The following is a 24,802-nucleotide window of genomic DNA, read 5'->3' as shown; positions in this document are numbered from 1 at the left end:
AGGTGGGTTGTGAAGGAGAGATTCTTATTAAAACAATTTGGCAGTTTCAATGGAATATAGGAAAATATTGCTCAAGTTTTGTTTTCTCTCTTATTTTCTCCCATTAATAGACATCCTCCATTGAGTCTGACACACTGGAACTTGAGGATGAAAGTCCCTCTTTCAAAGAAGTAACATTCAGTAATCTTTCCTTACCGGCAACGATCTCCGTAAGCACAGCATCCTCGCTGATAATACCTGCACACCATAGCAGACTGACTTGTGGAGAGATCATGGGAGTAACGGCAGTTGTTCCCTTCCTTGCAAACCCCATGCATGAAATACCTGCAAGACAGAAGATTACAGAAGTGGACCAATGGAAGAGCTATGCAGATTAGGATTTTCAGATATATTACCATCCAAAGTAAATGTAAATGAAATGAAAGCAATGTTGAATTAATAAGAACTTCAGTATTAGAGAGTGATGAGCTCCTGGACCACATGCCAATGTAAGGCTATAAATAAAGTTTAAATGAAGGTGATTAAGAATAAATCATGGTGAGAGGTACCCCATTTTAAATGCACCTGGTTTGTACTTCTAAATTTAAGATTATGTTGAGAGACTGCAAGGGTAGACTGCCAAGAAGAAAAAAAAGCCAGTGAGCCACATGCTGCCCCAACACTCTGGTGCAGAGGGTAGCAAAACCCAGGAGGAGGAAATTGGAACACCAATTCTGTGAGGAGAATAGCAGTTTATTCTCTTACTTTGACCCAAGTACCACAGAAGCCCATTGATGGCTCTGGGCCAGGGAAAAGCCAAAACATATTCCCCAGGGGGCTGAAGTCTACCTGAAAGATACAGCTGGTTGTACAAACAGTAACACCCACCTCTAATAATACAATCTCTACCACTGAGGCCTTCAGTGCGGTCACTGAAGACGATATCAGCAAAGTTTCTGAAGGAGCTAAGCTGCCATAGTGAAGTCAGGATCCGAAGGAACCTTGCAGAGATACTCTGCCTCAACAATACGTGTCTGCTGCCTGCAAGCATCATGAAATCAGCACCAATTTTGGGCCATCAGTAAATTCAGATTGCTGAACTCCATGGCAATCCTGCTCCTTGCTGGATGACTTGGAAGAAACTGAGTTTCCTACCCCATACAGATAGTGAAGCTCTTCACTCAACCTTTAAAGATAATCAGAACTGGAAGGGACCTCGAGAGGTCATCTAGTCCAGTCCCCTGCACTCAAGGCAGGACTAAGTATTATCTATACCATCCCTGACAGGTGTTTGTCCAGCCTTCTCTTAAAAATCCCCAATGATGGAGATTCCACAATCTCCATAGGCAATTTATTCCAGTGCTTAACCATTCTGACAGATAGGAAGTTTTTCCTAATGTCCAACCTAAACTGCCCTTGCTGCAATTTAAGCCCCTTGCTTTTTGTCTTATCCTCAGAGGTTAACAATAATTTTTCTCTCTTCTCCTTGTAACAACCTTTTATGTACTTGAAAAGTATTATCATGTCCCCTCTCAAAGTTAACTTAAATACTGTAAACGAAATTCACTTGAATATCATGGTTATAATTAAACACAATTAAACTTAACGCAACATTGTTCTTGAGATTCAAAAGTCAGGAAATTCAAAGTTCTCACTGCATAATAGTCACATTGCACATATTTTAGAATACCATATATGGTGCTTACATATGCCTACATATGTCCCTGAAAGGCAGCTTGAGATAACATTATGGTTCAAACTGTAAACACAAGTATAGATTCATATTCCAGATACTAGAAATTAAGTCATGACACAAGTGTTCAGATTCCAAAGTGAGCATTTATAAAATTTATATTAAAAGGTAAGATAATCTTTTAAATTTAGCTGGAAGCAATAAGCTAAACAGAACACTATTACATCCTGAGAGACTGAACCGGAAAAAGTAGCCACTCAAACTTCTTACATTTTATAAGTAATGTCGCTTCTCAAATTTAGTTATCAGAAAACTTTAGCTATCAAACTCAACAACTATACTGATTTCAATATATTCAATATGTTTGAGAAAGTCAATAAATCAGAAACGTTCAAGAGAAGGTATAAATTTGAGGACCCGCCCCCCCAATTTACCATCTCAGGATCAAGATATACAAGTTGGTTTATAGCAATGAATCCTCATATGATCCTTCTTCTTCAAAGACCAATTTAATCATTTTACCTAGGGTGCCCCTGAATTCTAAGTTAGCCCTAATGACACACTGCCTTGTAGCAACAGCTGTTTCTGAAGGGTTGGAATTACACATACACGGAGAACTAATTAATTTGGTTGTAACATGGTTCAAATACAGATTCTTCGTGTCCTTTCAAGTTTAACCATGTTTTATGAAACCTGAACAGATCATCAAGGTCTGTGGGAGATTTTGCTGATGTGTCAAATGGAAATTAGTACAGTTGGAATTAGTAGCTGGACCAAGCAGATTTCTTTAGGAGCTCACCCCTCTGATTCCCAGCATAAAGGCCAGACTCCATCTTTGAGCCAGTCTTCTTTCTGCGTCACAGTAAGCAGAACTGGCTTGAAAAGCTGCATGGGACACAATAGCACATGGAGAGGAAAACTGAAAATATACTCAAAACTCAACTGAGTAATTTGGATGGCCAGGACTGAGGCCAGAGTGAAATATGTGAAATGACCAGAGCCCAACTGGAACTGGCTACCAGGAAAGGTTCAGAGCGTGTACAACTGTAACTGTCGGTGTTTCAACAACTCCATATTAAGCACCAAAATTATTCAAGTTCTGGAATTCATCTTAAGAGAGGAAAGCCCAAACTTGTCAGATGCAAAGCACCCTCAACTCCCATTGAAATCAATGGGAGCTGAGAGAACACAATATCTTGCAGGACCAAGTCTCAGGTTTCTACAGCTGTTTATAACAATTTTTTTTTAAACTGGATTTAAAAAGTGATCCCTTGCACACTGAAGAGGGTCCTCTAATCCCAAAGAGAGAAAGCATGTCACATAGCAGTGGCCAAGACTTGTATCAGCCCAATTTGGAACATGGAGGATGCAAGTAGCCAGCTCATTCATGCTCATCTCCTGTGAAGCCTGTTTAGAAATGAAGATATGGCAAACCAAACATAGTGAGATGGTCCTTCTATATTCTACAGCATATTGGACATAAATTCTGCAGACATTTCAAATGCCTGCAGCAATGTAAAATGAAAAAGCAGAAGAAAAAACAAGCCCCACATCCACCCCAGAGAAAGACTTTGCTTCTAAATTTTGAATTGTTGGTGTTGTCCTTAGACTATTTTCCTCGCTTTATTTTATCATGAGCCAAATGCCGCACCATGCTCCAGAAATAGTTCACACTCCATCTGCAATCCACATGCATATCACCTATAAAGCCTGATCTCTACTTCACCCACTTTTCACAAGACTTAACATAGTGTTAGACTTTGACTGCTACTGTGCAGTAGAAGTTTTTCTGAGAACTATCCACGGTGACGCCAAGATCTCTCGAGTGGTAATAGCTAATTTTTGACTCATCATTGTATACGTATACTTGGGATTATGCTTTCTAGTGTGCATTACTTTGGATTTATCAACACTGATTTCATCTACCATTTTGTTGTCCAGTCAGTCACCATCTTGTGAGATCCCCCTGTAACTCCTTGCCGTGTTGCTGTGGGCTTACCGATCTTGAATAATTTTGTACTGTCTGCAAACTTTGCCACTTCACTGTTCAGTCTCTTTTCTAGGTCATTAATGAACATGTCGAACAGCACATGTCGAACAGAGTACAGAGCCTTGGGTGTATTGCACTGTTCACCTCTCTGCATTGTAAAAACTGACCATTTATTCTTACCCTTTGTGTCCTATCTTTTAACCAATTACAGATCCATAAGAGGACCTTCCCTCTATCCCCTGGCTACTAAGTTTCCTTAAAAGCCTTCGATGAGGGACCTTATCAAAGGCTTTTTGAAAATTCAAGTACACATCAAGTAGGTCACCCTTATCCACATACTTGCTGACTCCCTCAAAAGAATACTAATAGATTGGTTGAAACTATAGGGAAAAAAGGAATTAGACACATACATAAACTCAAATTGTTGGTGAAGAGTCAACATGGCTTTTGTAAAAGAAAATCATGCCTCACCAATTTGTCTGGTACTGAAGTTAGGCTCACTGGCCTGTAATTATCAGGATCACCTCTGGAACCCTTTTTAAAAACTGGCATTGCATTAGTTCCCTCCCAGTCATCTGTTACAGAGGCTTGTTTCAGCGATAGATTACATACTACAGTTATTAGTTTTGTAATTCCATATTTGAGTCCCTTCAGAACTCTTGGGTGAATACCATCTGTTCCTGATGAATTACTTTTAATATTTATCAATTTGTTCTAAAAACCTCTTCTATTGGCACATCATTGCTGGACAGCATTTTAGATGTGTCACCCAAAAAGGATAGCTCTATGTGGGTACCTCTCTCATATCCTCTGCAGTGGAGACTGAAGCAAAGAATTCATTTAGCTTCTTTGCAATGGCCTTGTTCTCCTTGAGCACTCCCGTAACACTTTGGTCATCTAGTGGCCCCCACTGCCTGTTTTCCAGGCTTCCTATTTCTGAGGTATTTAAAAGAAAATTAAAAAAAAAAATCTTAATGTTAGTTTGTGTGTCTTTGGCAAGCTGCCTCTCATATTCTTTATTGGCCTGCCTTATTATATTTTTACACCTAACCTGCCAGAGTTTGTGAATGTTAGCCTCACTAGAATTTGACTTCTGAATTTTAAAGGATGCTTTTTTGCCTCTAATGGCCTCCATTACGCAGCTGTTTAGCCATGGCGGCATTCTTTTGGTCCTCCTACCATCTTTTTGATTTGGGGTATACATTTAGTCTGAGCCGCTATTATGCGTTTAAGCAGTCTCCATGCTGCTTGCAGGCATTTTATCCTTGTGACTGCTCTTTTTAATTTCTGCCTATCTAGTGTCCTCATACTTGTATAGTTCCCCCTTTTAAAGTTAAATGTCATTGTGGTGAGGTTTTTTGGTAGTGCCTCCCCAAAAGGATGCTAAGCAAAATTTAATTATATTATGGTCACTATAACCGAGCTGTTCAGCTACAGTTACCTCTTGCACTAGATCCTGTGCTCCATTTAGGACTAAATCAAGAATTGCCTCGCCCCTTGTGAGTTCTAGGACTAGTTGCTCCAAGAAGCAATCATTTATGGTGTCTAGAAATTTTATCTCTGCATCATGCCCGAGGTGACTGTCAGTCAATATACGGATAGTTGAAATCACCAATTATAATATCATTTTCTGGTTTTGTAGCCTCTTTAACCTCCCTTAGCATTTCACAGCCACTGTCACCATCCTGATCAGATGATCTGTAGTATAATCCTACTGCTATAATCATATTATTCAAGCGTGAAATTTCTATCCACAGAGATTGTATGGTACAGTTTAATTCATTTAAGATTTTAATCGACCTTTTTTTTTTTTTTAAGCATAATGCCACTCCTTTACCAGCATGACCTCTTCACCAATATGACCTACTCTATCATTCCTATTTGTACTCTACTTCCATTTTCAATTTTTTAAATTTTAAGTGTAACCAACTGTGAATTGCCTGGATATAAGACTGAAGTATTCTATTGAAGATTTTCACTTAATTGAATTATTTACAACCTTAACTCTAACTTAAAGCTCACCTGAGAGGAGAACAAGTATGTTTGTAACCCACTGTTCCAAAAAAGTGGTCACCTTTGAGTGCAGATAATCATAGTCTTGAATTCTAAGTTTCTATTTGCTTTTCCAGTAACTCCTGTTATACATCAAATGTTTTATCAATAGTACAACTATTAGTCAAGTCAATATGCAACATTTCCTTTCCATGGATTTGTAATGTCTTTCTAATAGATTTGTCTGTTCAAGTATATCAGTTCTGAATTTAGTGTGTACTGCATTTTGTCTCCAAATAGCTCCATTTTGTTTATTCGGCCACTGCCTCCACCCTTTTCACTTCAGTGATGTTGACCTCTATGTGGGCCCTGTGAAAATGGATCTATTTCCTCTTCAGAGGATGCCCAAATGCCAACTAAGGAGAAAATACGTATACAATTGTTATTAGCACCTTTTGACATTTTTAAGATGCTACCTGGGGACTGTGCCAATCTTTAATCTCAAAAAGCCACACAAAGCTGTCAGATCATGCTCATTTGTATTTGTTTAGTGTCCTGGGACTCAGAGAAACTTACTCGCTTGATATGAACTAAAAAAACCTCTCATTTTATTTCCAGACATTCTATCTATGTTTTAACTGAAATATTTTTCTTCCATTCTTTTATCCACCTGAAAAAAATAACTTCATCTGAAACAAATAGAAAAATGTAACAAGCTAACCAGGCTCCATGGCCACTTCACTGTACTCCAGTAACAGATACCAGGGACAGAATTCATTAGTTAAACAGAGTTCCCTCTGCTAGCTAGGCAGCTGCTTCTAAGCCATAAATAAACGGTCTAAGTTCTCAGCAAAAATGGTGAATTGAGATGTGTATGTGTATACAGGTCATTCAAAAGACATTATGAGCCAGTTCATATAATTTTTATAGGTAGCAATACAAGACTTCACTAGGATCAAAGCAATTGAGTTAGTAATCTGTTGGGGGGGGGGGGGGGAAACCAATAAAGAAATCTGAGAACATACAAATACATTTGAAGTTAACATTACAATTCCTAAATCAAAGAATCCAGGTCAATTAGAAATCTACTATAGTCATTTGAACACTCTTTGAAAGAGTTATCCTTCTAAAAATAAAAGAAAAACAAAATGAGTTTAATAAAGGCTAGTATTCTCCTTTCAGGAAGACAGCATTTCATGGAAGGATCAGGATACTCAGTAAAAACAGTCTTAAAATACAGTTGTTTTAGGAGTTCTCTTTATTCAGAAGCTACAATTAATTCCTGAATGGGAGGGTTATATGTTATTCACAAAGAAAAACTATATTCAAATACAGATATGTAACTAATAAAATCTAGATATTATAATTTATTACCAAGATACCAAGTCATTCACCTAACAATTGTCCATCTGTTTTCCCCCCCAAAAAGTTGTCATTCTTCTGCAAGTCTTACACTGTCTAAGGAAGCAGCCAAACAGCAGTCAATGCTGCTGTTATTAAAAAGAGCGAATGCTAGATTTGTTCTACTCCATTCCCCTCAAGAACTACCAACAGGGTATGAAAGAATTTACTCAAGGTAGAAATGGAAAATTGTTTGTTCTTAACATACAGAACACTTTGTGCAAACTACTGACAGTGATCTAGGAAGCCATCATATCAATTTCATTCAAGTCCTCCAGTCTGCTTATGGAAAAAAGGACAGGAAAATTTAGAGGTTTGAGACACCGCAATACATATCCTTATCTAATGATTAAGTTGGGATGCCTCAAAATAAAAGGAGCAACAGGACCAATATTCATATTGCACTGTGAAAGTGTTGGAAGATATTAACAAATGGTGGTAGTTTTCCAGAAAAAGAAAAGTTGAGGACAAAAATTATAAATATAAAAATGGTGCAGTTTAAGTGACAATAGCTCTTAGTACAGTTAATATTTGTTTCTATATTCCTATCATATGGTTTGACAGACTCTGCCATATTTCTTGTAAACTGAGATTAAGAGAAACATTTCATGGGACTCATTAAGAAATTCTACTTTTTGCACAAAAAAAGTACCCCTCGATTTATGGTGCACTGCTTGTAGTATTACCACCAACAAGAAGAAACTCCACAGTAAGTTTCTGTTTCTGATAATTGGTCAAATCATCAGTTAATACATAATTTTAACCCCTTCAGTGTTCCTTCAGTCTTGGTTCCAGAAATACATAAGCGGAAGAGCCGCAGAAATGGAATAAAAGGGACAAACTAAGGTTCTTCACCCTGTTCACCTTGCCTCCCCACAATCATCTAATGGACACCACACTTGTAATATACCATGGCTGAGTATTTAACAGATTAACAAATCATACATTCAAAGGAGAGGTGAAAACTCAGATGAGTGATCATTTCATACCCAAGTGACATGAATATTTCGTCCACCATTCTAGGCACTTTCCACCTCTTTCGATGAAACAATGTCATTTAAAGTTAGCAAAAAGAACAGGAGTATTGTGGCACCTTAGAGACTAACCAATTTATTTGAGCATAAGCTTTCGTGAGCTACAGCTGACTTCATCGGATGCATACTGTGGAAAATACAGAAGTGAGCTGTAGCTCACGAAAGCTTATGCTCAAATAAATTGGTTAGTCTCTAAGGTGCCGCAAGTACTCCTGTTCTTTTTGCGAATACAGACTAACACGGCTGTTACTCTGAAACCTGTCATTTAAAGTTAGGAAATTCTTCATACCTATGGCTAGTTAGGGAATCTATAATAGAGGCTTTAACTGCCCCACCTCAAAAAAATCAGCACAGAGTAGTACAATAGAAACCTGCTTGAAAAAACATACAAGAATTCAGGCAGAGTATTTGTCGGGTGACAGAGTCACACTATTACTAAGAAAGGAAGTTGCTCCAAATATTTGGGTTTAAGAAATATTCTATAGCTAAGAGAAAGTTTTACTGAAAACTTCAAAGGATTGGAGCATGTCTAAAGCATCCTCTATTTGATTAGTTCTAGTCAAGTGGCAGATCAGTTTTCCTTGGCGTGCCTAAGAGGTAATTTAAATTCTCAGAGTCAAAGAACAAGTTGTTTATGGAAGGCATCCAACTAAATTTATTTATGTATTTATTTTAAAAAATTCCTATCCCACTTGTGATCTAGAACTTGATCCTGCAAGATGGATTAGTCTCATGCTTAAAGTTAAGCAGGTGCTTAATTGCGTTGTGACTGGAGCCAAAGAACTGAGCATCTTGCAAGAACAAGCCCCTGGCTGCTGATGGCATAACAAACAATACTAATGCGGGCACAATTCAATCTCTTCCCAAGACAAAATTGCTGTGGCGCTCCCCCTCTAGAATGATTTGGGTGCAGCTGATTATCCAACAAAACTTGAAGTGCAACTGTGACGGGATCCCCATGATGCAACCTGAACTGTGGGACCGCTGAAGCCTCTGTCCTCCCAACCTGGGCTCCCTCTCACATTGTGATGCGCAACAAGCTGCGAACCTCTCCAGGTACTGAACGTACATAGACATCCACCCAGTTGAGTTCCAGGAATACTTCTTCCAGCCACTCATGAACTAACAATATAGAGAGGCACCAGCCAATTCACCCAGCTCCCCAGCCTAGGACCCCAGAGCTGTACCATCTTGCCCTGGTCAGAAACCTGACCAGTGTAAGTTTATTACCTAGCCCATACCTCCCTCGATGTGGAGAGGACACGCACCAGCTTTTGTACACTGAGTAAAGGTTTCCCAAGCACTTCAAGCAAAATACACTGTTTTAGATAAAATATAGAACAGGTTTATTAACTACAGAAAGATAGATTTTAAGTGGTAGACATGAAAGGACAGAGATGGTTACCAAATAAAAATAAGTGCACAATCTAAACAGTAAACCTTATCATACCAGACAGTATTTAGATCAAGCAATGTTCTCACCCCCCTGCATGTTAAAGTGTCTAATGCACAGCCTTCCCTCCTGAAGCCTGGACCAGTCTCCTCAGACGATCTTCATCTTCTCGGCATCCCTGTTGTTTCCAGCATAGGTGGAGAAAGGCCGCCTCACGCTGCAACAGTTCTTTATTTTATACCCTTGGCCCATGTGCCTGGCAGACACTAGGCCAGGCATGTCCTGGTGGGCTTTGCTGAGTCACAGTGAACAAGCAGCCCCCAGGTCACAGTGCAGTTCCCATTATGTGGTACTTGCATAGTTGAGTCATACAGTTTTAATGGGCGGTCAACACCCACTAGCTAGGGATCCTTTGTGTGCCACTAGCAAACTTACAGTGTATATCAGTAACAATACAGCACAATCTCATAATTGTATACACACTAGTGATAAACATATTTAGACAGAACAACAGGTTTCAGCAGATCATGACCTTTCATACAACAACTCACATGGCATGCTTTGTATGAAATATTCATCATTCATATGTGGTTGATATGGGGGTTACAGGGTGTCATTCTGAGGTACAGTGTGTCACAGTAACCATTATTCCTTTCATTTCCACCCATAAGCATTTTAGTGACTACCTAACATCAAAAAGAACACAGATCTACAGGGCATACGGTCTTACACAGAGAAGATGTTAAGATAGATGCAGTTCCACTACAAATTCCAAAGCAACAACTGGAAGCCTTTACCACAAGCTGCAAAGTAGAGGGAGAATTCCCTATACACAACTCTTGAATCTCTGTGGATAACCATCCCAAAGTCTCACACGCGACTGAAGAGCGTTGCTGACAACACTGACAACTCATCTAGAATATTTCAACCTTGTTTCTTCCTCCTCCTGCTCCCTAATCTCAAAATATTAAAACCTCAAGAATCTTCCCGTCTTCGTTTCAATATTACACTTTGTACCACGGACTGAGAACATCTGCCGAATAGCTGATATCCATCTGAAGTTAAGCTCTTCAACACGATGCAAGAGATTAAAACATCTGTCAGAGCAAACTACTTGCTCTGGACGTCCAGGGTAGGAGAAGCATTTCTCATGAGTATTTAAGATTTAAGATCAAACAAGCTGCTTCTTGAGACAAGCCAGTAATCATCTTTATTTAGGAAGACTATTATGTCCTGTCACATTTCATGGTAAGATTCAGGCTTGTTTTACTAGAACCAAAATAAAACTTCATAGCAAGAACCAAGCCTTTTTACCCCAATTAACAAGGTACAATAAAAACCTCTCAAAGCAACGGCAACAAAAATTCTCTACTACTGAACCCTAGTAGCAAATTGAACTTAGGCAAACTATTCTTTTCACACGTTCACAACAGCTCGGAACTGCAACGTACAGTTAGCTTTAAAATCAGTGCTTCAAGTCGATTGAATCAGTCAGACTCAAGAAATTCACCAGAAAAAAACCCAACCACCACCACCACCAGGTAACTAGAAAGTTACTGAAACAGAATGAATTCCTCCCCATCACTCTTTGGCTCCACAGCTAATATCACAGTTTTTCTGCAAAGCTTGCATTAGTGCACATCAGGTTAGCAGTTATCAAAGAGCAATTTGACAGCCTACTATTAACTTGGGGTTGCATACGTCTGATAAATTTTATAATTCCATGTCTATTCTACTACACTCAGCAAAATTCTGTGGGCTTGAATACCTTTACATACAAGTAACTATGTATGGTCATTAGGCTGAGCAATATTGACACTGATAGGTATGATACTTAAGTACCATGGTAGTAGGTGCTTTCAAAATGACAGGACTAGATAACTCATCCATTCATCTGAGCGAACTGCAACAAAAACGAACATACACCAGATCACTAGTTTATTTAATTTAATGTAACCAGCTTGGTCTTCACAAATTAATAGAAAGAAAAGGAGTACTTGTGGCACCTTAGAGACTAACCAATTTATTTGAGCATGAGCTTTTGTGAGCTACAGCTCATTTCATCGGATGCATACCGTGGAAACTGCAGCAGACTTTATATACACACAGAGATCATGAAACAATATCTCCTCCCACCCCACTGTCCTGCTGGTAATAGCTTATCTAAAGTGATCATCAAGTTGGGCCATTTCCAGCACAAATCCAGGTTCTCACCCTCCACCCCACCACACACACAAACTCACTCTCCTGCTGGTAATAGCCCATCCAAAGTGACCACTCTCTACACAATGTGCATGATAATCAAGGTGGGCCATTTCCTGCACAAATCCAGGTTCTCTCACTCCCTCACTCCCCTCCAAAAAACAAAACACACACACACACAAACACTCACTCTCCTGCTGGCAATAGCTCATCCAAACTGACCACTCTCCAAGTTTAACCAGAACGTCTGGGGGAGGGGGGGGGTAGGAAAAAACAAGGGGAAATAGGCTACCTTGCATAATGACTTAGCCATTCCCAGTCTCTATTTAAGCCTAAATTAATAGTATCCAATTTGCAAATGAATTCCAATTCAGCAGTTTCTCGCTGGAGTCTGGATTTGAAGTTTTTTTGTTTTAAGATAGCGACCTTCATGTCTGTGATTGCGTGACCAGAGAGATTGAAGTGTTCTCCGACTGGTTTACGAATGCTATAATTCTTGACATCTGATTTGTGTCCATTTATTCTTTCACGTAGAGACTGTCCAGTTTGACCAATGTACATGGCAGAGGGGCATTGCTGGCACATGATGGCATATATCACTTTGGTGGATGTGCAGGTGAACAAGCCTCTGATAGTGTGGCTGATGTTATTAGGCCCTGTGATGGTGACCCCTGAATAGATACGTGGGCACAGTTGGCAACGGGCTTTGTTGCAAGGATAAGTTCCTGGGTTAGTGGTTCTGTTGTGTGGTATGTGGTTGTTGGTGAGTATTTGCTTCAGGTTGGGGGGCTGTCTGTAGGCAAGGACTGGCCTGTCTCCCAAGATTTGTGAGTGTTGGGTCATCCTTCAGGATAGCTTGTAGATCCTTAATGATGCGTTGGAGGGGTTTTAGTTGGGGGCTGAAGGTGACGGCTAGTGGCGTTCTGTTATTTTCTTTGTTAGGCCTGTCCTGTAGTAGGTAACTTCTGGGAACTCTTCTGGCTCTATCAATCTGTTTCTTCACTTCCGCAGGTGGGTATTGTAGTTGTAAGAAAGCTTGACAGAGATCTTGTAGGTGTTTGTCTCTGTCTGAGGGGTTGGAGCAAATGCGGTTGTATCGCAGAGCTTGGCTGTAGATGATGGATCGTGTGGTGTGGTCAGGGTGAAAGCTGGAGGCATGTAGGTAGGAATAGCGGTCAGTAGGTTTCCGGTATAGGGTGGTGTTTATGTGACCATTGTTTATTAGCACTGTAGTGTCCAGGAAGTGGATCTCTTGTGTGGACTGGACCAGGCTGAGGTTGATGGTGGGATGGAAGTTGTTGAAATCATGGTGGAATTCCTCAAGGGCTTCTTTTCCTACTGACCGCTATTCCTACCTACATGCCTCCAGCTTTCACCCTGACCACACCACACGATCCATCATCTACAGCCAAGTTCCCAGAAGTTACCTACTACAGGACAGGCCTAACAAAGAAAATAACAGAACGCCACTAGCCGTCACCTTCAGCCCCCAACTAAAACCCCTCCAACGCATTATTAAGGATCTACAACCTATCCTAAAGGATGACCCAACACTCTCACAAATCTTGGGAGACAGGCCAGTCCTTGCCTACAGACAGCCCCCCAACCTGAAGCAAATACTCACCAACAACCACATACCACACAACAGAACCACTAACCCAGGAACTTATCCTTGCAACAAAGCCCGTTGCCAACTGTGCCCACGTATCTATTCAGGGGTCACCATCACAGGGCCTAATAACATCAGCCACACTATCAGAGGCTCGTTCACCTGCACATCCACCAATGTGATATATGCCATCATTTGCCAGCAATGCCCCTCTGCCATGTACATTGGTCAAACTGGACAGTCTCTACGTGAAAGAATAAATGGACACAAATCAGATGTCAAGAATTATAACATTCATAAACCAGTCGGAGAACACTTCAATCTCTCTGGTCACGCAATCACAGACATGAAGGTCGCTATCTTAAAACAAAAAAACTTCAAATCCAGACTCCAGCGAGAAACTGCTGAATTGGAATTCATTTGCAAATTGGATACTATTAATTTAGGCTTAAATAGAGACTGGGAGTGGCTAAGTCATTATGCAAGGTAGCCTATTTCCCCTTGTTTTTTCCTACCCCCCCTCTCCCCAGACGTTCTGGTTAAACTTGGATTTAAACTTGGAGAGTGGTCAGTTTGGATGAGCTACTACCAGCAGGAGAGTGAGTGAGTGTGTGTCCATCCCTGGGAAAAAGGGAGGGGGGGTGAGAGAGCCTGGATTTGTGTTGGACATGGCCCACCTTGACTACCATGCACATTGTAGGGAGAGTGGTCACTTTGGATGGGCTATTACCAGCAGGAGAGTGAGTTTGTGGGGGGGGGAGCGGGGGGGGGGGGGTGGAGGGTGAGAAAACCTGGATTTGTGCTGGAAATGGCCCAACTTGATGATCACTTTAGATAAGCTATTACCAGCAGGACAGTGGGGTGGGAGGAGGTATTGTTTCATGATCTCTGTGTGTATATAAAGTCTGCTGCAGTTTCCACGGTATGCATCCGATGAAGTGAGCTGTAGTTCACGAAAGCTCATGCTCAAATAAATTGGTTAGTCTCTAAGGTGCCACAAGTCCTCCTTTTCTTTTTGCGAATACAGACTAACACAGCTGTTACTCTGAAACAAATTAATAGGCTACTGTCAAGATTCCTTCCCCACTCTGAACTCTAGGGTACAGATGTGGGGACCAGCATGAAAACCTCCTAAGCTTATTTTTACCAGCTTAGGTTAAAACTTCCAAGGTACAAACTATTTTCCTTTTTCCCTTGGACTTTATTGCTGCCACCACCAAGCGTCTAACAGATATATAACTGGGAAAGAGCCCGCTTGGAAACGTATTTCCCCCAAAATCCTCCCCAAACCCTACACCCCCTTTCCTGGTGAAGGTTTGATAAAAATCCTCACCCATTTGCATAGGTGAACACAGACCCAAACCCTTGGATCTTAAGAACAATGAAAAAGAAATCAGGTTCTTAAAAGAAAAATTTTAATAGAAGAAAAAGTAAAAGAATCACCTCTGTAAAATCAGGATGGTAAATACCTTACAGGATAATATAGAGAATCCCTCTAGACAAAACCTTAAGTTACAAAAAGACACAAAAACAGGAATATCCATTCCATTCAGCACAGCTATTTTATCAGCCATTTAAACAAAACAGAATCTAACGCATATCTAGCTAGATTACTTACTAAGTTCTAAGACTCCATTCCTTTTCTGTTCCCAGAAAAAGCATCACACAGACAGAGAGAGCCTTTGTTTCTCCCTCCCTCCAGCTTTGAAAGTATCTTGTCTCCTCATTGGTCATTTTGGTCAGGTGACAGCGAGGTTATCCTAGTTTCTTAACCCTTTACAGGTGAAAGGGTTTTTCCTCTGGCCAGGAGGGATTTTAAAGTTGTTTACCCTTCCCTTTATATTTATGACAGCTACATTCTGTGTACTGAAGACAAACTGTTTTCTTCTCTTCCAGTCTACTTAGTACATAGCTAGGCACAGTTCTCAGCCATTTCTCCTCCTGCTGCTGCTTCACATTCAACAGCTCCACACTGAGTCTATAAGTGTGGTTTACTGCCTTCGAGATTCATGGGAGTTTCACTTGTGAACAGAGTACAGTAGACCCAATGGTCCATGCTAACACCACACGTACAAAAATGCACCAGCCAGCTGCAATATTCCCCCAAAATTCAAAATCTGTTTTCCCACTATGTAATCTTATCAAATTTGGGATTCCTTCCACCCCAAAGTATCTACACTAATAGCACAAATGAGACAATCTCTTACCTTCCAAGGTGCCAGGCATGACCATGGCTCACACTATTTTAAATAGACCAGTTTTCCAGCTTGTCAGTTCTCTTACAGGACCTAGCTTTCCTTGTCCAAACAGTCACATCATTTTACAGCTCACCATCACTCAGAATGGAGATATCCAATCCTAAATATCCACACCATTTATAATAGCAGGCTGTGGACACTCCAGGCCACATCCAAATGAGCAAACATCTGAAACATGGCCAGCCAGCTTCCTAGCTAGCTTCTTACAGTAGAACCACAGAGTTACAAACACCAGACTTATGAACTGACCAGTGAACCACAAATCTCATTTTGCAACCAGAAGTATGCAATCAGCAGCAGCAGCGACGAAAAAAGCGAGTACTGTACAGTACTAAAAAAAATAAAGACAAGGTAAGGAAACCATTTCTGTGCTTGTTTCAAATAAATTAAGATGATTAAAAGCAGCCTTTTTCTTCTGCACAATAAAGTTTCAAAGCTATATCATATCAATGTTCAGTTGGAAACTTTTGAAAGATCAACCATAGTGCTTTGTTCAGAGTTACGAACATTTCAGAGTTATGAACAACCTCCACTCAGGAAGTGTTTAAGTCTGAGATTCTACTGTATTACTTTCAGATAATGGTTTTAATATTTCAGGGTGCATTTGCTCTACTAGAAGGATATACAGGAGAAAAGACATGTAGTATGCGATTCAAAGCTAGAATTTGTTCTTTCTACTTCCTCCCAAGAATATTTCTCTATTTTACCCCCCCAAGTGGTTTTGGAATATTTTTACGATAGTATATTAAATATGTCCATTTTAATTGCAATTCAACACAGATTTTGCCTGCAAGATGAGCAGCTCCTTAATTATGCTTTATGTAACTTGACATTTTTACTTTCTAAACAATGGATTTTATTTAAATGTTTAGATCAAACTCTTGACAGTTTTTCTCTTGCTAATTTCTAAAAGCCTGATATAATTACTTAATGTTTTCTAGTAGAGTCAGCAGTTGACTTTCAAGACAGAAAATTATTTATCTCTGTCAAAATACTCTTCAGTTTTCCGTGAGGTTTTTTTGGTAATCCCACTTATAGTTAAAGAAGTGACAGTAAAATGTGATATGTCGAATTGTCACACCCCTTCTTTAATGAAACAAGTGTTGTATGTTTCACTTAGACAGATTTTAAAGTCAGCAAAACTGAAAAATTAGCTTGTGAAATGAAATATATTTCTCCCCTCTCTCTCCTCTTCGCATAAGAATTAGAAGAACATCCACTCATATCAATTCTGATTATCAAAACAAAACATTAAGGATTAAAGAGCAGAGAAAATTTTCATAGACCTGCTCATGACTGGACTGTCATCCTGTATATCTTATCAGAATGTGATTATAAACTCTTCAGGTCAGGAACCTGAAGCATCTTTATGGTTTGTAAAGCTCTATGTACGTTTACAGAACTATTGTTATAAACAGGCAAAATACTCCAAGCTACACTCTCTGATAGCAACTGCAATGTTGCATGTCTTCTAGCTTAGAGAATGGCCACACAAATCTTTTGTTTAATTGCTGTACAAAGCGACAAGACATATGGTATTGCAGAATGACATGATCTACCTCTTAATCCAAAAGAGGGATACTTTTTTACCTTTGCAATGTCCGACATATTTATATGCCAAGAAACTGAGCCCAGATATTAGCTTGAATTTTCAGTTTGCTGTGTGATACTGTAGTACTTGAATTATTGCAGATTGCAGTATGACCTGATTTTAGCTTAATTATTGTGAATCAATACAACAATATTTCATATTTATTTCTACTTGCAAACACCCCTCCAATATAAGGTTCAAAAGTGGCCCAACCTGCCAATCTTGCCCTGTAGAGTTTATGATTTGCAGATTTCTGTACACTGAGAAAGTCTCAGCAGAATGTGTCAAACCTCTGTATTTCTGATGGTTCTGCAGAAATAAAATAAGCTTGAAGGAAGCAAAATTATATAAAAGAATCATACAGTGTGTTAAAGATCTACATAATGTACTACAAAAGTGAGAAATCTCCCTACTTTTTTGTAGCTTTCTCCTGTGTCCTTGTTTATTAAATGTCAAACTTTGGGCATAAATCCAATATTTTAGTAAATGCTACATTATTTATATCTGAAACTGAGAATGTAACGCTCTCACATTTTACACTTCCTGAATTTATCATCTTCTTTGGAACATCGCTGTGGGTCTTCCACATTGTGTTCTGACAGCTATGTGCATCCACCATTGGTGGGACATAATCCCACACAACAAGAGAGTTCCTGGTGTCTAAGCACGAACAGCCAATTGGCTCAACTACAGTCATTTCTCCATGCAAATACCTGTCTAGACACTTTAAAAAGATCCTCAGAATAGGTCATTCCTGCAGTTGAACAAGGTAAGCCAGCAGCCAGGAAGAACACCCTCTCCCTCAACCCTTCCCCACCCATCTGCTGCAGCAAGTTCTATCCACCCTTCGGCATTTTCCATTTGGAAGAAGCTGAAATTAAATGTATCTCACATAAACTGGTATTTTCTGCTTGGGCAATCCTACTTTTCTCCCACCACTCCAACTTGAATGAGGTAGGATAAGGTCTGCCTCCGATTTAAAAGAACAAACAAAATCCAAACACACTGGCTAAGATTTTTCATCACATCTAGCCATTTGGATTGCTTTGATTTTTGGTTGCCCAACTTGAGAGATCTTAAAAGAGCCGGATTTTTAGACTGCATGCACGCTCAACATTTTCTGAAAAAAACAAAAAAACAAAACAGGCCTCTTTAAGAGATCTCCAATTGGACCAGCAAAATCTCTAGTCACTTTGGCAAATCTGGGTCACTGTGATGTTGGAGGGGAGGGAGGCGTTTAAAAAAAACCCCACACAACTCACCCTCCCCCAGCCTCCGAGACCACATCCGAGTCCTCCCTCTCGTTCACACGGCAGCGCCCAGAGGGCAGGCAGCTCCAGCTTCTTCACAACAACATAAAAAGTTTGAACAGTTGTACAGCGGGCCGGGGCGGCGCCGGGAGGGGTGGGAGCGGCTGGGTTAGAGGCGGAGCCCGGTCTGGCGGGGGCCCCTCCTGGGCACAGCCACGGGGGTGCAAATCTACACGGAGACGATGCCTCCCTGGCCAGACCGCTGCCCGGGAAGGCCCGGGCAGAGGCGACGCGAGGGCAGGGACTGGGAAGGAGCCGGCCGGGCTGCAGCCGCCGGGGGACCCAGGCGGGGAAAGGGCAGCAGCCCCGAGGGGTCGCCGGTGTCGCTCCGCTCCCCTAGCAGCGCGTTACCTGCAGGTGACCTGCTTGGTCCAGCCGCCCCCTCCTCCCGACCCCGCTGCGGCCGGCGGCGGCGCGGGGGGCGCGGCTGTGGGGCTGGAGGCCGTGGCCGCTGCTCCCGGTGTTGCCGCTGTTGTTCCCGGAGCCGCAGCCTCCGCCATTACTGTTTATCCCACACAGCGACGGCACCGGAACTTCCGGGAGCACATCCTTCCGGTCAGGCGGGGGAGGGAGGGAGGGAGGGCGAAGGGACGAGCCGGGAGGGCCTCAGGGGACCCCTCGTGGCCCCGCCCCTTTGTTCGGCTGGGGCTGGAGGGGGGTGCCGCCGGGAAGGCGTAGACTCGGGATGAACACCCGCGTGGTACCGCCCACTCGGAAGGACAGCGCTGATTGGTGGATAGGCTCGTTAGTAACGCCCACTCCGGAGCGCGACGTGCGAGGCTGCGGGGGCCCGGTCACCAGCTCGGTGGGCGGGGCGCTTAGAGTCACTTGGCCACGCCCACTTGACCGAAGAATGGAAGCCGCGGGAGTCCAGAGAGCGAAGGGGTTGGGCAATTTCCGTAGCCTGCTTCCCCCTGCTGGGCCCCGAGCTCCCTCACTGCCTGCCTGGCTGTGGCCGCCTGACCCGACCCCAGAGCAGCAGCCGCAGGATGGGGCTGAGCCTGTGGCTAGGGGCTGCTTCAGGGAGTGGCCCCAGTGGCTGGGCTCAGGAGCTGCAGGGCAGTTTGAGGCCCAGCACATTATGTTTGCTGGGGCCCCAGTGGTCAGCTCTGTGCACGGTGCTGTACACCACAGTATGGAGATGCCACATTGCCAGGCACACATGCAGCTGCGAGACAGGGATCTCCCACAGCATCAGGGAAGCCCCGGCCTCCATGGGAACAGAAGCATCACAATCCTCTCACCCTAGAATTGGGGAGGCACACTGGCCAGCCATTTGGGAAGCCCACACGTATAAATACAAAGGCATAAATAGAGGCCTTCAGGGCCGGCAAGCCAGTAAAGCTGTCATGAGCAATAAATTCCTGCACACAGTGAAACATTCTTGGTCACACACAAAATGTCCACCTACACAAGACACAACTGAAATGGCCTCAGTGACATGCACACAACTGAAATGTTCTCAATCTCCCTCACACACACCCTTGAAATGCCCACAGTGACAATGGATAACTTCATTTCTTTAAGGTTTATAAACTTGCTCTTCGAGTTAGCTCATGTGATGTGCAGGCTTCCTGACCTCTCCCCTTGTCTATGCAGATTCAGAAACTTGGGCAAATCTCTTCAGAACAGCAAGAGGATTTGCCTAGCATCCCTAGGAACGGAATGGTTCCGCTTCAGAACCCTTCTTTGACTTTTTATATTATATAAGTAATTGGATATGTCAAAGGGGATATGTCAAAGGTATGAAATGGCTTAAAAGAAAAAAAAAGTTTGAATAGAAGTTCAATAATTTAATGACATTTGCTCTTTTCAGATACATTATTGATATTTTAATCCACAGGCTTTTGTTTTTTTCCAGGAGAGGCTGAAATACGGGGGATGCCAATTCCTGTCTGTAATAAATATGTTAAATTTACTGAGTCTATTTACTTCCAAGTTTTATTTTTGAGATGTGCACTGGCAATTCTGTTTCCACAGACATTCATATAAGCACATTCATTTAAGACCCAGAAGCAATCTTATAATCTATGATTGCTTTATAGTGCCCAAATGTGTGCTAAGTCCTTCACAGATGATATAAGAAAGCATGGTCCACCCGACAAAGAGTTTACAGTGATGTAACCTAAGAAGTCCAGGTGACAAACCAGAAGGGACAGGGTGAAGGAGGATGCGGGTTATAACAATACAGTTATATGGGCACTTTGTTTATGTACTTGAAAAGATTTCATAATTTGAAAAATATGCAGGGGCAAGAAGGAAAATACTTAAATCAGGGAAGATAAATTCTTTTACCCCAATTATGCTTTGCAAATTAGCCATCCCAGAGAGAATCTGAGTGGCCACTAAGTAAACCTTTCTGCTCAATCCATGTCTTGGTATTATTTATTATTTGTATTATCATAGCACACGGGGGCCCTAGTCATGGACAATGGCCCTATTGTGCTAGGTGTGTACAAACGGAGAACAAAAAGACAATCCCTGCTCCCAAAAACTTACAATCTAAGTACAAGTCAAGAGAAAAGAGATGGATATAGACAGATCAACAGGGGGAGTACATGAAAACAATGAGACAATATTAGTCAGCATGATAAGCAGTACTTTCAGCACACTGGCAGCCAATTGCTATTCAAATTTTTATCTTTTTTCTTTTAAGTCCTTTCCCTACTGCAGTAATTAGGAACTTGAAGAACAATGTATATTATCCATGTCAGTGTTGCCAACTTTGCAATTTTATTATGAATCTCGCAATAGTTTTTGGTTTACTTAAAAGCCACAGCTCCTGGAGACAAATGAATATTTGAGAATCTCAGTTTTCATTAGCCCCCCCACCCAAGTTATAGCCCTCACAGCTGTGGTGAAAAGCTCAAACATGTGACCCAAGTGTATCTTAAAGGCCTTTAAAAAAATAAATAAATAAAGGGAGCAAATAAAACCCCTAAATGTATTCTTTGCTTTAAGCCTCAAGATTTTTTTGCATCTGACCTATGATTTTTTATTATTTAGGGTTGGCAATACTGCTCATTTCATCTTTCTGTCAAATACCTTGTTCAGGACCAGGTTGTAGTTATTCTGTGGTGAAGATCGTTTAAAATTTGTGCTGAGTTGTCAACCTCTGATTTATACTCCATCTGGGACTGGGAGGGTGTCAAATTTAAATTTACTCCCTCAAAACAACAATGACCAAATTAACTGGCCTCTAACCCAGCCTTTCTATTTTAGTCATCTGATGATAATACAGTACCACGCTACTTTATTTTCATAGTTTCTTTCATGCAAGTTGTATCTCAAAGTGTGTACAGAGTTAAAACAATTCAGTTACAAAGTTACATAGCAATAGCAGGAGAAAAGAAGAGGTACAGTCAAGGGAGAAAACACGTTGAAATTAGATTTGAAAAGAGGGGAGTTAGTAAGACGGAAAAATGCAGAGGAGCTGTTCCAGATAGTAGGAGCTGCAGAGGAAAGGCTCTTGCATCAACAGTGGTGAGTTTGTCCACAGGGACAGATAACAGTTTAGTGCTGAATGAGCAGAGGAAGCAGAGGAGGATTCAGAGAAATACAAGGTCCATTAGGTAATGAACGTTTTTAAAAATAAGGCAGTCAATTTTGAGCTGGAGAGGGAAATGAATGTTGAGTGTGTGACAGATCTGGAAGTGGCTGTAACGATTTATCAATGTTACATGTTGAGTGGTTTATTGTGATGTCTGCTGTATGCATATATAAAGTCAGTGCCATAGCAGGTTGGTCAGGAAATGCAGGCAGGAAGGAGGACAATAGCCTAAATAACAGCATCTCAGTGAAGTCCCAGGATGATTGACTTTAATGTTGCTATTCCAACACTCCACTGAGTCACCTGACTGGTTTAACCAGGCTCAGAAAACATAGGAGAACAAAGGACTCATACTGGATTCCAAAGGAATCCCTGAGGGCGGCGGGGTGGGGTGGGGGTACGGTTGGGGAAAGCAGAGACTGTTGGGGAACTTGCTGACATTCAAACCCCAGAGATTAGAAGTCTGGGTTAAGATAGGCCTACCTACGATTATAGGTGAAACAGTCATGCTTTAAAAATCCTTTTCTCCTGTTATTGGAGCTCGTTGAAAGTTGGAATTTACATTCTGTAAGAAATTCTGCAGAAAGATCCAGTCCACTTTTGAACCAAAAGTAGAATTTTCAGAATTTCTTGTGGAAGGGAAAATCTGAAAAAAAATCATTTAGAAATGTTAGAAACTTTCCATTTTGAAAGTTCTGAAACAAAATTGAGCCAGGGAGGCAAGCTCTGAGGCTCCTGACTCAGTCATGGCTTCTGGGGCTTCTAAGTTCCCTAGTCTTTGGCTGCGTGGACTGATGGGGAGCTGGAAGCCCAGAAGCCCAGCAAGCCATGCCTGAGCCAGAAGCCTCGAAACTTGGGACCTGGGGTTCCCTGGGCTTCCAGATTCTCTGTCACAGAAATGGGATCCTGGAAGATCTGGCATCACTGGGATCCCTGACCTTGGGGCAGCCTGCACACCTGGATGCCCTTGTGAACTAGCAGGAAACCTATGGACACCTCCATGTGTTTCGTCAGAAGTGAATCAAAACATTTCTGTTAGAGCTTTCAATTGGTCGCAGTTAACTCATGCAATTAACTCAAAAAAATGAATTGCAATTTAAAAAAGTAATCATGATTAATCACAGTTTTAATCACACTGTTAAACAATAGAATACCAATTGAAATGTATTAAATATTTTGGATGTTTTTCTACATTTTCATATATATTGTATTCTGTGTTGTCATTGAAATCAAAAAGTGTACAAAAACAAAACAATGTAAAATTTCAGAGCCTACAAGTTCACTCAGTCCTCCTCCTTGTTCAGCCAATCGCTAAGACAAACAAGTTTGTTTACATTTACAGGAGATAACGCTGCCCTCTTAGAATCATAGAAGATTAGGGTTGGAAGAGACCTCAGCAGGTCATCCAGTCCAATCCCATGCTCAAGCAGGACCAACCCCAACTAAATCATCGCAGACGGGGCTTTGTCAAGCCAGACCTTTAAAACCTCTAAGGATGGAGATTCCACCACTTCCCTAGGTAACCCATTCCAGTGCTTCACCACACTCCTAGTGAAATAGTTTTTCCTAATATCCAACCTAGACCTCCCCCATGGCAACTTGAGACCATTGCTCCTTGTTCTGTCATCTGCCACCACTGAGAACAGCCTAGCTCCATCCTCTCTGGAACGCCCCACTTCAGGTAGTTGAAGGCTGCTATCAAATCCCCCCTCACTCTTCTCTTCTGCAGACTTAATAAGCCCAGTTCCCACAGCGTCTTTTCATGAGTCATGTGCCCAAGCCCCCTAATCATTTTCGTTGCCCTCCGCTGGACTCTCCAATTTGTCCACATCCTTTCTGTAGCAGGGGGCCCAAAACTGGACACAATACTTCAGATGTGGCCTCACCAGTGCTGAATAGAGGGGAATAATCACTTCCCTTGATCTTCTGGCAACGCTCCTACTTCTGTAGCAGGCATTGCAAGGTATTTAAGTGCCAAATATGCTAAACATTCATTTGCCCCTTTGTGCTTTGGCCACCATTCCAGAGGACATGCTTCCATGCTGATAATGCTCATCTAAAAAATAATGCATTAATTAAATTTGTGACTGAACTCGTTGGGGGAGAATTGTGTGTTCCCTGCTCTGATTTACCTGCATTCTGACATATATTTCCTGTTATAGCAGTCTCAGATGATGACCCAGCACATGTGGTTCATTTTAAGAACACTTTCACTGCAGATTTGGCAGAACGCAAAGAAGGTACCAATGTGATATTTCTAAAGATAGCTACAGCACTCAACACAAGATTTAAGAATCTCAAGTGCCTTCCAAAATCTGATCAGGCCGGGGTGCGGAGCATGCTTTCAGAAATCTTAAAAGAGCAACACTCCGATGCGGAAACTACAGAACCCGAACCACCAAAAAAGAAAATCAACCTTCTGCTGGTGGCATCTGACTCAGATAATGAAAATTAACATGCATCAGTACACTCTGCTTTGGATTTTTATCGAGCAGAACCTGTCATCAGCATGGACACATGCGCCCTGGAATGGTGGTTGAAGCATAAAGGGACATATGAATCTTTACCACATCTGGCACGTAAATATGTTGTGACACCAGTTACGACGGTGCCATGAGAACGCTTGTTCTCACTTTCAGGTGACACTGTAAACAAGAAGTGGGCAGCATTATCTCCTGTAAATGTAAACAAACTTGTTGGTCTGAGCGATTGGCTGAACAAGAAGTAGGACTGAATGGACTTGAAGGCTCTAAAATTGTACATTGTTTTATTTTTGAATGCAGGTTTTTTTTGGTACATA

At 41.6% G+C, this 24,802-nt stretch overlaps 1 protein-coding gene across 2 annotated transcripts in view; it reads right to left on the bottom strand.

Annotated features, from left to right (window-relative positions):
• Positions 1 to 19,138, bottom strand: part of MKRN1 (makorin ring finger protein 1) — a 37,732-nt gene extending 18,594 nt beyond the window's left edge. Inside the window, exons 1-2 of one of the 2 annotated variants that reach the window (XM_073322585.1) lie at positions 18,804 to 19,138; positions 196 to 324 (exon numbers count right to left, since the gene is read on the bottom strand). In XM_073322585.1, coding sequence (XP_073178686.1) covers positions 196 to 324; positions 18,804 to 18,952 — 278 coding nt within the window. In that variant the 5' untranslated portion in view covers positions 18,953 to 19,138. The remainder of the gene's footprint in view (positions 1 to 195; positions 325 to 18,803) is intronic. The other variant, XM_073322577.1, reaches the window with a different exon arrangement.
• Positions 19,139 to 24,802: the final 5,664 nt, after the last annotated feature.

The sequence above is a fragment of the Lepidochelys kempii genome, chromosome 1 (genome assembly GCF_965140265.1).
Source record: "Lepidochelys kempii isolate rLepKem1 chromosome 1, rLepKem1.hap2, whole genome shotgun sequence".
In the NCBI taxonomy this organism is placed as follows: domain Eukaryota; kingdom Metazoa; phylum Chordata; order Testudines; family Cheloniidae; genus Lepidochelys; species Lepidochelys kempii.
Note: the sequence above shows the minus strand (reverse complement) of the source record. Positions and strands in the feature narration are given on the sequence as shown.